The sequence below is a fragment of the Lissotriton helveticus genome, chromosome 2_1, assembly GCF_964261635.1.
Source record: "Lissotriton helveticus chromosome 2_1, aLisHel1.1, whole genome shotgun sequence".
NCBI classification, from domain to species: domain Eukaryota; kingdom Metazoa; phylum Chordata; class Amphibia; order Caudata; family Salamandridae; genus Lissotriton; species Lissotriton helveticus.
In genome coordinates this window covers 992,707,324-992,720,874 of record NC_136059.1, presented here as the reverse complement: position 1 = coordinate 992,720,874, position 13,551 = coordinate 992,707,324, and the positions used below count along the sequence as shown (strand labels likewise).

The window sequence follows — 13,551 nt, the reverse complement described above, 5'->3', positions numbered from 1 at the left end:
GTTGCAGGACTGCTTGTGTGGGTGGCACAATCAGTGCTGCAAGCCCACTCGCAGCATCGTGAACTGTAATAGGTACTTAATAGTAAACAAAATAAAGCAATTATGTAAACAGCAGTCCACAATAACAATTTACAAGGAGAACTTGCACTTTGGCACTAAACAGCAGTGGCAAAATGCCCAAAGCATCTAGACCAGCAAAGCTAAATCCATCACACTGTAAAAATACAGGAGACAAAGGCAATAAATTGCAGGGGAAACCAAAGCCAAGACGGCCAGGTCTAACATATGATTAGGCCTGTTGAAAGGGGTTATTTTGACACGTCAAATTTGCATTTTAAGACTGCCTCAGGCATGTTAGCCTAGTGCAGCTACCAGGCTGCACATGGCAATAGTATCTTATGTGCAACCTGCACACATGCATGTGCACACATGTTCATGTGAACCAAGAAAGTGCCCCTTAGCCTAACTGTGTCACAGAATCCTCATTTGAAAAGGCAGGCACTGGTGGTAAATGTGTGCAGTCCAATATAACTACCAGGAGTGGGACTCGAGCAGTCAGTAAAGGTCCAAAATCCAGGTGATCAAAAGCAAAAACTCCTTGCGGACTAAATGGAAGGAACCCATTTGCAATACCCATATTTACTATTAATTATATAGTCCCTCAAGCGCTGAACACAAGACTGGTGTGACCTACTAGGCTTACCAGAACTCCATTCTTTTGAGGTTGACCTGAAACCAAGCTTCAATCCTGGTAAATCACAAGCTGAATATTAACATAAGCTCTTTTTTTTTTGTTTTTGTTTAAAAGGAGTTTATTTCAAGAAAAGATCGCTATCGGAAAAGATACAAAATAATCATAATATAAAATAAACAGCAATCAAATATAAAATAATACATTACAATATTAGTGAGGGGAAGAGAAAGGGAAGAAAGAAAGAAAAAGAAAAAGAAAGAAGCAGGATGGGGTAGGAAAACAGAGACAGTTCATTATGTAAAGTGCCTAATAAACATCTAAAGAGTAATGTTGCTAATTAAAATTTCTTACTATAAACAGCGAAAAAATACTTATGTAATACAGGCATATACTTCTATAGAAACACTATCAATATCATGGAGGTTTGGGGACTTCTTCAACGGCAGGGGTATGTAATGAACGAGACTGAGCAAATATATCAAGAAAATTAGTAATCGGTAACCATAAGAGGTCACGTTTAAAATAGCAAAAGATAGAGGGGAGACATATGCTCTATCCAATCTGTGATTGTAGCAGACACCATACCACGAAGCCTGAAAAAAGACACTTGATGTATCTTTCCAAAATTTAGTGATCTGCTGAAAAGCCACCGCCAAGAGTAGGTCAATAATAAAAATATTAAAGGTCATAGATGACCATAAGTCAGATAAGCTACCTAGGAAAATGTGTGTGATGGAATAAGGAAATTGAGTAGAGAAAATAGAGTTAATTTGTTGCCATACTTTAGACCAAAATAAATGAATAAGAGGACAAGTGAAAAGCATATGTTTGAGATCTGCGTATGTATTGGAGCAGGACCAACATGTGGAGGGGATAGATGAAACAATAGTGTGTAATCTGGCAGGAGTGATCAAAAGTCTATTATAAACAAAAAATAAAGTCTGAGTAGTATTAGCTGCTCTAGAAGATCTTCTTATTTTATTCCATATGTCATGCCATAACAAACTAGAAAAAGTATCCTCTAAGTCAGATTCCCAATCTTGTTCTATCTTGGACTTATCTCTAACTAGAGGAAAATCATGTAATTTTTTATAAACTTGTGAAGCCGAAGGCGAAGACAAAAGAAAAGGAAGAGTAAGAGAAGAGGCTACAGGGGGAGAAGAAGGAGTAAGAAAAGAGTTATACCACGCTTGGAGAGCCACGCGCAACAGATTATATTTACTAAGAAAGGATTGAGGGAGAGAAAAACGAGACTGGAGAGACGAGAAAGGAAGGCAAAGGCCATCCTGAAAGAATTGATAAACACAAATAAGACCAAGAGAATGCCACTCCTTCCAGAAGAATGTTCTATTGTTAATTTTAACGAAAGGATTGTACCATAAGGGAGATTGCAAAAATTGAGCTCGATCGTCAAGACCATTAAGGAAAAAAGGCAAAAAGAGATTTCTAGCAGTTTTAAGAATAGGAAGAGACATCCTAGAGGGAACATGAGAGAGAGAAATAAATTCTTTGAAAGTAAAAGGATGGAAGAAGGAGGATTCAATTGCAACCCATATCGGAAGAGAGGAGATATCTGTCTCCGAATCTAATAAAAAAGAAGTCGAATGGGAAAGGAAGAATGAAGAAAGACAGGACACGAAATCCGGGAAGTTAACTCCACCTAGAAACTTAGGACGTTTAAGTTTGGCAAAAGACATTCTATCCCTCTTGTGTTGCCATAGAAATTTTGAAAGGACAGAATAAATGTTTTTAAAACAGGACTTAGGAATATTAACGGGAAGGTTAGAAAGAAAAAATAAAATTACCGGAACCAACATCATTTTAATGGAGTCTAATCTACCCCACCAGGATAAAAATAGGGGGTGCCATCTAGTCGTGGAGGCTGTTATAGTACCGATTAAGTTCTTAAGATTTTAAGCCATCGTATCTTTAATAGAAGGAGTATACTCAAGACCCAGATATTTGATTTTATTAGGACTCCAATGAAAAGATGAAATAAAAAAATCAGCATGAAAACAATATTTATTGAGAGGGAGAATTTCACACTTATCAACATTAAGTTTGAAACCGGAGACTGTTGCATAAGAAGAGACTTCGGATAAAAAATCCAGAATAGACGTTTGAGGGTGAGAAATAAACAAAAGAATATCGTCTGCATAAGCAGAGAGTTTTAGCTGCTTATCCCCATATGGAAAACCATTGATATCTTTATTTAATCTAACTTTTGACAAAAACAGTTCTAAAGCAAGAATAAAAAGTAAAGGAGAAAGAGGACATCGCTGACGAACACCATGAAAAATAGGAAAAGAAGAAGATACAAGACCGTTAGCAAAAATAAAAGACCTAGGAAAGGAATATAGTAGAGAAATATAAGATATGAATGTAGAGCCAAAACCAAACCAAGAAAGAGTAGAAAGCATAAAAGACCAGTTAACTCTATCGAAAGCCTTCTCTGCATCTAATGCAATTGCAGCTAAGGAATGATTGAAGGTGGGGGATTTACTTAGAACATTAAAGAAAAGGCGAGTATTATCCAATAGAAGACGTCCTTTGATGAAGCCACATTGTTCTCTACCTATCAGGTGTGGGAGAATTGTATCCAAATGAAGAGCTAAAATCTTAGCAAATATTTTGTAATCTAAATTAATTAATGAAATAAGTCTATAATTTTTACATAGAGTGTGATCTTTGTTGTCCTTTGGAAGGAGACAAATGAGAGCTTCTTGGAAAGTACCTTTGGATTTCTGAGGTGATATAAAAAAGCAAAATAATTGGTGAAATTTGGGAACAAGAAAAGAAGAAAAATGAGAATAGAATTCTATAGAAAATCCATCTGGACCAGGCGCTTTACCTTTTTTAAGCACATGAATGGCATCTAAAATATCTTTGCGAAGAATATCTTTATCTAAAGAGGAAAAATCAACATCAGCCGTTTGTGGACGAGGAATAGAGGATAAGTACTGATCAATATCAGTATAAAGATTCTGATAAAAAGTAGTGAATTCATTTAAAATATCTTCATCTTTATGGAGTATAGTATTAGAAGAGGAAACAATCAAATCGATTTTTGTTCGTTCTTTTTTAACTTTAAGATAATTGGCAAGAATGTTCCCAGCCTTGTTTTGTGTAGAGTAGAATTTAGCGCTAGACTTAAGTAAAAACAGATTGGGCGAATTGGTAGTTAATTGATTAAAAGAAAGTTTAGCTTTAATGAGTTGAGAAAGGACGGACTGAGATTTGGTTGAGTGATAAGAAAGTTCCAATTGTTTAATCTGCGAAGTTAAAGAAGATAAAGACTGGTGTGCAAGGCGACGTTTCTTGGCAACATAAGAAATAATAAAGTCCCTAGAAGCAGCCTTAAAAGTGTCCCAAATTAATTGAGGAGAAGATTGTGGCATTTCCTTTTCTGCAAAAAAGCGTGGGACAAAATCAAGGAAAGCAGTAGTAAAAGATGTGTCCAAAAGGAGGGCATTATTAAATCGCCATCTTCGTGTTCCTTTAACAGGAGGGAGTAAATCAAGACCTAATGAAACAGGGGCATGGTCGGAAATTAGAATAGACCCAATGTCAGAGTGAGTGATATGTTGTGATAGAGCCTTGGAAATAAAGAGATAATCAATTCGGGATTGAGAGGAGTGGACGGGTGAGAAATATGTATATTCTTGTAATATTGGATTGGATAATCTCCAGGAATCAACAAGAGACCTCTGAGAAATAGTGGATGTAAATTGGGTATGAACCTGAGAAGGAGAAAAACGAGAATTGGATTTTCTATCTAGAAATGGATCTATAATCATATTACAATCTCCCCCAAGTATAAAATAATCATCAGTATAATTCATAGAGGATTGAAGGATGGAAGGCCAAAATAATTTATCAGGAACAGTAGGGGCATATAAGTTGAAAATGGTTAAAGGAATTTTATTGACCAATAATGAAACTACCACCCATCTACCTTCCGTATCAGTATCTTAGGAAAGAAGTTGAATGCTTAAACGTTTATGACATAAAATTGCAACCCCATTACGCTTCCCCGAGCCCGGAGAGGCATAAACATGGCCCACCCAACTACTACGTAACTTAGCTATTTCAACATCCTTAACATGAATTTCCTGCAATAAAACTATGTCAGCCTTCAAATGCGCTAAATGTGAAAGAACACGTTGTCTCTTAATCGGGGACCCCAAACCTTTGACATTCCACGAAATTACATTAATTGACATTTAAGCTTATCAACAATATCGAGCAACACAATACTTAGCAACATTAACATGAGTAACCAGCAAAATATACAACTAAACCACAAGGTAGCAATATTAGCAGAAGATAAAGAAGTAGAGGCCGGAAAAGTGGAGGAAAATAAAGGAAAAAATGTAGCGTAGAAAAAAAGATGATTGAAACAGAAGAGAAAGGAAAAGATTAAAGAAGATAAAAGAAAAAGAGGGAAGATAGAGAAAAAAGAAAGCGAAAGAAAGGGAAGAGTACAGAACAAAAATAGGAGAAATACATTATATGAAAAACATACCACAGGGAAACAGAAAAAATAGGGATGGTGAAGCCACATGAGGGAGATGGAACGAAAGACGGGAATACTCCATGACGAGACGGCAGAGAGGGAAACAACCCCAGGAAGCACCGCAGAGAATAGAAAACAATTTGGGACCATACACGAAACCACCTAGAAGGGGAGAGAAAAGGGGAGAAAAAACTTGAGAACAGAGGAACACTTGCAACAAAGCATACAAAGGAACACAAGCAAAGCCACAACCTCTGTATAGGTGAGGAGTTACATCAAAAATAAGTATCAGCAAAATGAAGGACAAAAATCACCAATAAAGAGAGACACTACGGGAAACAAAAGAGAGCAAAGAAGAACAAAAATCATGGTAAGGAGGCTTCAGTCTTCATGGAGGAGGAATGTCCATTGAATCCACTCTACAGCTATTCAGAAACCGTTGGAGAAGAGCAGGGGCTTTATAAGTGGTGGTGTTATTGTTAGATGTCACTTTGAAAAGGCAGGGATAGAATAAACCATATCTCGCATTCAAACTGCATAACGCCAGCCTCATATCTAGGAATTTCTTACGTCGTTCCGCCGTAGCTTTAGCATAGTCCTGGGCAAAAAATAGTGTAGAGCCATTCCAAATGATCTTCCCCTGTTGTTTAGCAGCCTGCAACACACGAAGTAGATCAGTATATTCAAGAAAGTACAAAATAACTCCCCTAGGCTTGGGGGAGGATGCTGAAGACGATGGACTCGGACCAAGACGATTTGCTCGCTGAATATTCAAAACTGGAGAATCAGGAAGACCAAGAAGCGTTGGCAAAAAAGTTTGAAAAAAAGAAATCGGTGATGGACCTTCCAAACCTTCTACTAAGCCATAAATGCGCAGATTAATACGCCTATTACGGTTTTCTAACTGTTCAACCTGCTGTTTAAGATGTGCGATCTCTTTAGACATGGGTGGAATCTGATCCGCAAGACTTTGAATAAGATCAAAACGGTTCTCCAACACTCCAACCTTCTGTTCAGTGACGGACCATTGGACTCTAGATTAAGCAGACAAAGATTAGTTTCCTCCATGTGAGGTTTAAGGGCACGTAGTTCTTCAAGAATGAGGTCTGAGGAATTCAAGGTGGATGACGCAGGAGGTGGGGATGGAGGGTTTACCTTGATTCGCTTGCCTTGTACAGAGGATGAATTTGGCACAGTAAGGGGCGCTTTAGGGCTTTGCTTAGTATTCAAGCATGACACCGAAGGAGCAGACCCCTTAGAGTTAATAGAGTCCATGAGGGAATCCTCTGTAGAGTCTTGCAAGGCATTAAAAGGATTAAAGTCCTCCAAACTTGCTTCCTTTGGTTGAAGAGACCCATTGCGGTTAGTACGTGCTTTAGCCATAACAGAAGTGAGGGGAAAACCACTTCCTATTCAATAGAAGCTGGTACACTGTAGAGAACCAACTGGCTTAAATGAACAAAAAGCCTGCGATTTCTGCTGTAAAAAACACCCATATAATCCAACAGGCAAAAATGTCAAACGCAGGGCAAAGAGAGGAAAAAAACAGAATTATGGCTGAAAAGTAGAAGGTTTGTCGAGGGTTTGTGAGGAAAAATGCATCTGAGAAATTATGCAGGCGGGAAAAAGCGGACGCGCCGAAAAACAAAATGGCGGCCGCGACGCTGCTGTGGAGAGCGGCAACAATAAACATCAAAATGAGGGGCAAATTCTTACAAGGCGCAGCCATCGTGGCAGCAAGGCAGGCAGCATCCTTTCCGACGCCGGGAAATACCAAAATCCGGGTCCGAAAGTGAAAATAAAATCCTGGAAGCCGTTCGAACTCCTACGTCCCGACGGAGCTCCCGTGAAATGCGGCCATCTCCAAAGGCGCCTAAGCCACGCCCCCCGACATAAGCTCTTTACTTTTTCTGGATCCATCTTGGCTTGAAGCTTAAAATATTCACATCTCCTGTTCCCCCCACCTTGGTGTATTTTTGCTCATTAGCTTTTTCTCTATTCTTTTAATTGGTTTGGGAATTTTTTTGTGTTGTTTTCTCGACATCAACATTTTTGATACTGCCTTTGCAGCAGTAATATGTGGGCAAACTCTCCTGTTGGACAAACACCAGCTGTTACAATGGCTTTTCTATCAACCTCACTGTAGCTCCCGGGAAGCCCCTGGTTTTTATTACATTGTTGAGTCACACTACTGATTGAGAAATTGCATGAACTATGAAGTTAAACATGGAATGGCAAATCTGCCCTTTTGACAATGAGCAGACACACATCTGCAAATATTAGACTTTAGTGCAGAATCATTCTTAAACTACTGTCGTCTTCTTGTAGAAGAGAGAAAACAACAATAGATGATCCCTAATACATTCCACAAGCTGATATGCATCAAAACGGAGTACATTTCTTCACCCAGCCTGGGATTTGTAAACCAATAAAATATTAACAACCCATTGAGTCTGGATTGCGAAAGGTATGGATGAATATCCCATTTGCTGGTGGATCCAAGCCACCCCGTCAGACATCCCTGTCCCAGCAATGTTGCAAATTTTGAAACAGAATGCCATTTCAAGCCATTTGCAAACCTTGCTCAAAGCTGGCAAATTAGACATGTTGATTTAACAGGCAATTTAACTGCTGGTATTCCCATTAGGAAAATCTTATTTATTGGTCTATGTCACTTTCTTCTGGTTACAAAGTCACGAGAGCTACACTTCGGTCCCCAGAGCTCAATGAGCTATGTTGTACGGCTAACTCCAACCGCATATGGACAGAGAAGCCAGGTTTAACTTAGACCTTAAGTAAAGCCCCAGTAGCAGTTCGAGTGATGTTGCTAATTATATCTATTTTTACATGGTACTGTGATGTCACTAGTGATGTCATCAGTTAGATCATTTGAGATATCACCTGTGACCTCATGTGTGACCCGTATGAGCAGTGTATTGTTGGAGGGTTATAACTGTTTTGCTCACTGTGACTGAACAAACGCCCATGTATTTAGGTTTTGTATAATTATTTCTTCGACTTCCTAGATCGCTCTAATACTGGATGATTTGGCTTACACACATCTTCTCACTTCTCAGCAGAGACATTTATGAAGGTAATCTGTGGTAAGCAGCTGTACTGCCTACCACTCTTACCCATCACTCAGTCTGCAAATAATCTGAGTAATGGTCTTACCAATATTCCAGTGCTTTCCAGCTTAATTACATCCTCTGCTAGGAATGATATTAAGGGTGTTATAAAAGTTTTAAACTATCATGGTGACCTCCAGTGTGTTGTGATGCAGGGGACACTGGCAGGAAGTGGGGTAATGCAAGTGTCACTGAAATGGACAAAAACTGCTTCTTAGAATTGAGTAGGCCAAGATAGAGGCAAGGCAGTGATGCGACAGTATAGATTGGGCAATGGGAACACAGAAAGAATCTTGCTCAGCTTCAGGGTGGGCACTGGATACCAAGGGTGCCCTGAAGAAAAAGGGAAAGTGAAAGCACTGGGACTCTTAGCAAAGACCTTAGTTCCACAGATACAGAAGCAGACTGAGAATTAAATGGGGCAGGTGTGGGGACCACTGATGGGAGCAGTCAAAAGAGAGGGCCAGGTGGTGTGACATGAGATGCATTAGGTCAGGGGGCTGCCCCGGGTGAGGTGGTGTTGGAAAGGGAGATCTCACAAGGTGTCTACTGCCACTTTCTTTCCCCTATGCTAGTGATACAATACAGTGGATTTGATCATCCAAGAATGACTGCATTGAACGCTGTGCTGTTGATTTTACTTAGATCTCTTTCCCTACATGCTACCTTCTTCACTGCTCAATCTGACAGCCTACGAATAAAGAAAGATACATAGTTTTTTACTATGTTTGGCGAGTAGCTATGTCACGCAATTGCTTGTTTTGATTCTGGTTACAACAAAGATCGGTTGAGCCAGTGTAATGAATCCATGTACATATTTGTATTCATTAAAATGTAATAGTGAAATTATGAACCCTTTGACTTCTGTTCACATCACAGTGTTGACCACTTTCCGTAGGTACCGGAAAACTACGGAAAAAGCAAGAATAATAAAAAAAAGCAAATAAACTGTTCTCTTAGAGCTAGTTGTTGCTACTGCCATTATGACAATTGAAAATGAGGTAAAGTCAGTGTTGGGTGTACCAAAGGGCAAGCCAGGGATAGCAGCTTTTTGACCCGGATACCGCTTATAGACTTCAGAAGTTTTGCATTAAGCATAATGATCATGCCTTGAATGGCTGAAAAATAGAATATTCAGTGATGTGGATACGATTCTAGTAAGTTAGCAACAGAAGCATGATTGAGATTCACTTGCCTAGAGACAATATAGGTGGGTACAATTCAAGGTGGCATGTTTTTTCACCTTTTAGGACAATATAATCATCTAAGTGCTTTGTCCCATCATCTCATAAATTCAAGAATGCCTTGCGCATTATGCTTGTTCTTGTATTTTTGCCATCCTCTCATATGTGTCCTCACCTTTAGTGTAAATATATCCCAATACAATGTGCGGGGGGGTTTCGACAATTTGTTTCTCATTTCTGCTGTGACCACACCCCTACTACTTTTTTTTAGGAAACTCAAGCATGGTGTGACACTACAGGCTCCTATAACTCCATTCTCCAACACTACTGAGCCTGTATTACTTCGAATTAGTTGGCCCGGTTTTACCAGACAACTTCAACACACACACCTGTATGTGCAAGCTGCTGTGTTCCCAACCGACAAGTTGGAATATACATAAAAGATAAATAAATTTGACTTCTCACAAACATGGTTCCACGCAGTTTTCTGCAGTGGTGTAGTCTGTGATTAAAACAAATGTGAAAGACATAAGTTATTAATTCCTGAAATAGGAGAATTTATGAATGTTGGCCACCTGTATGAAAACGTCTACAATAGTTTAACAACATTTCAGTCTGAATTGAATGCTATAACACTACTTTCTTAACCAAAGTATATTTTGTGTAGACAAATGAAGGTATGGGTTGCTTTCCTATACTTGGTTGAGGAGCTTTGTCCAGCAACATGAGCCAGTTGTTGTTTCATCGAGTTGTACGTTGCCTGTTTGTATAGCTCTTTTTTAATTAATAGAATGTCTGTGTGGGTCACAGGAGGTAAGCCTAAGCCAATAGCCGCATCCTACCTTGAATGCTAGCTTCTCATTTTCTAGTTTGTGGTACATTTCTACCAAGGGTCAGGTTTTTCCTGATTTGAGTTTATATGCATTACAACAATTGGAATTTGCAAAAGACAGTTTGGAGAGAAACAGCAACCAAATGCAGCAGTGAAATTATTATTTAAATAAATGTTTAGAATTAAACTAAATAAATAGGTAATTGAAGGTTAGGCAACAACATACTAAAACTGATGTTAGCTCTAATCATGAAGGATGTCTCACAACTCTGAACTGCCGTATTGGAAGATAACCTGTTGTATAAGGTGGGAGTCTGGTTCTTCAGAACCTGTTCTAAGAATGGAGGGGGTTGGGAGGCCTTTGAGGCCAGGCTGAATAGGATTGGGATCCAGAACACAATTTATCATGTATGTATTGTTCATCTCTTACAACCAGTGTCTGAATTATATTTGCTAGATGTTCTATTATTAGATAATTTGCTATTATCATTATTATTGGTTTAGGTAATTCTAGGAATTCTACTTCCTCCTTCAATCCTCAGCCTAGAGTTCAAAAACAAAGACGAGATGCCTTACATGTCACAAGCCAATGAGATGGATCTGCAAGAAAGGGAAACTGAAGAACCAGAAAAGCCAGTGAAGGAAAAGGAGGATGATGATATGGAGCTAACGGTAAGAATAACAAGCTACAACAACACTAAAATATGGCGTTTAGAGCAGTTATAATATTACAGCACATTCTGTGCTATATGGTAATGTCTGTATTCACTAGACATCAAAATAAACCTCTTTGTGTCTAATAATCTTGACCATATAGACTATCTTCTCTACACATACAGACTGGTGAAGAGCATGTTCATCATTGGGCACAACCCCATTGTTTAGCACTCATCATATCCCATAACAAAAATATGCATCCTGGTTAAAGACCTAACCACTGCATTGAAAGGTAAGTGTGGGTGGAGGAAAGAATACAAATGATATACCTACCTTCCAAGATAAGTATAAGGGAGTTAAGAATAGTATTGTTATGCGTGGCCCTCATAGAGATCCGTTAGCATGAATAAGTTGATTCTAAATCCAGTAAGTCACTGCTATGATGTAGCAATGGTGGGTACCAGAACTTGTTAACCACTGTTGCTACATCATAAAGGAGTTCCAGGCACTCTGCTGGGCTCGTTGAGAGTATGTCAGAGCAGCATTGGAAGGATAGGGAAGGGAAGGCACACAGATTAGGGGGACTGACAAGTATTTTTTTGTTTTGGAGAGGCTATTTTATGTATGGCTCCTTCATTACTACCCTACCCCTGCAAAGCAGTTGAAACAGAGGCAGCTGATTTTGGGGGCCATGCATAACATAAAATTATAGATGAGTAAAAGGTCATTACGGGGATGTCTTTCACCTCGGGGTTCTGAGTGACATCCTAGATAACTCTAGCTTCACTCTCATTGCCTGTTTGATGACACTCAGAACCGCTTGATAAAAAACAACCCCGTAATTCACTGTTACCCATCTGTAATTCAATTTATATACTTACCTTGTGATGTTCGGTAAGCAATATTATTGGAGGTCAGAAGTATCAATATTTTGACATATAACCATGGTGTGTATTGTCTGCTCAAACAAAAAATCAAAATACTAGTACGTGTTAAAATTGTATTTGGGAAGCAGCTATTGCCTTGTTTTTAACACAGTTCCTCGCCTGTACTGGACTTGAAGTTCTCTCGATGCATATAATGCAACAAAACACATCATTGCCTTTGATAACATTTATGAAAGATATTTTTTTATTTTTTTTATTAGCAAGCTGTGATACAAAATTACAGATTTTATCAAAAACTATATGTAGGTGAGATGAGTGTTGGTTGTTGTTTGAAGATACCTTTGTTCCAATATGCAGTGTTTATGACAACAATTTTGAAATTTGTACAAGGAATGATAAGAACTCTAAGGCTACAAATAGTGTTGGGGCAATGCAATGAAACACATCCCTGGAGGGGCTAAGAAAACTTCAAGGGAAGGGCAGTTTAAAACAACACTTTTCTACACAGGGAGTGGTGAGGTTCTGGAATCGAATACCAGACGAAACATTCCAAGCAGCAAGAATGGTGGACTACTCACATTTAGATACAGTAAGTACTATGAGTACCCTGGGTGTGTTTGAAGGTTGGCCAGGAAGGGGATGTAATTCCTTTCCCCGTGTTTGTCATGGTTAATTAAATTCCTCCACCCCATCCCCCCATACGTGTCATTGTTAATCAAATTCCTCCAATCTGCACATTTCCCAATGCAGTTTCCAGAGACAAACCATATCGAAGACCTCAAGCCCGATAACCCCTATCTTGTGCAACTCTCAGTTGGTGAGTTTCAAAATGTGAAAACATTATAAGAAATTGGAGGATTTTCAATAAAAGACACCAGAAGAAGAGAGTGTTGGGAATAGGAAATAGGTTGAGCACATTTAAGGAGAAAAAGGGGCACGGATAAAAGGTACCAATGCATAGGTAGTGGTAAATGTATACTACTGTATGGTAGGGGTAGAGATAATAGGGTGTAGATAGAAGTAGAGGTTCTTGGCTGGGATAGAGGTATTTGAGTTAATGCTAGGGTAGAAGTAGGAATATCAGTCATAGCTTATAGTTGGAGTAGACTTATTAGCATTACAGCATGGGCAAAAGTACTAGAATACTTTGATAGGCAGAAGTACTGTAGTATAGGTAGGTGCACTAGGTAATATGTAGAGATAGAGATACTAGGCTAAGGGCAGGTATAAAGCTTTTCTGATTTAGCTATATGTAGATGTGATAGGATATAGGTAGGGGCAGTTGGAAATGGTAAATGAAAAAATAGGGAGAAAGGCGGAGGAACTTATCATGGTACAGAAAAGGGATAACGAGAGAAAGACAGAAAAGAAAGCGCGTGGGATCTTCTACTTCATAAAAAAGACAAAAAGTGGATAGACAGTGAAGAAAATGAACCAAAGGGTTCCTGGAAAAAATGAGTGCAGGAAACATTTTCAACCTGAAGGACATCCAGCAGGATGGATTCAACATCCTGGAAACTATTTTCATTATGAAACATTTGAGTTAACAGACTCACGTAGAAGGTTTCTCCAGAACATTTTTCCTTAAGAATATTTGTTTTCCAGAATCACATGCAACCCTTCTGAGAATCAATATTTCTGTTCAGTCTGTTG

General features: G+C 38.9%; 1 protein-coding gene across 4 annotated transcripts in view; it reads left to right on the top strand.

Moving 5' to 3' along the window:
- The window catches only part of TRPM3 (transient receptor potential cation channel subfamily M member 3), a 940,843-nt gene that overhangs the window by 766,425 nt on the left and 160,867 nt on the right, over positions 1–13,551 (top strand). For 2 of the 4 annotated variants that reach the window (XM_078675753.1, XM_078675752.1), the window contains 2 exons: positions 10,859–11,026; positions 12,407–12,487. In XM_078675753.1, coding sequence (XP_078531879.1) covers positions 10,859–11,026; positions 12,407–12,487 — 249 coding nt within the window. The remainder of the gene's footprint in view (positions 1–10,858; positions 11,027–12,406; positions 12,488–13,551) is intronic. The other 2 variants (XM_078675756.1, XM_078675754.1) reach the window with 1 other exon arrangement.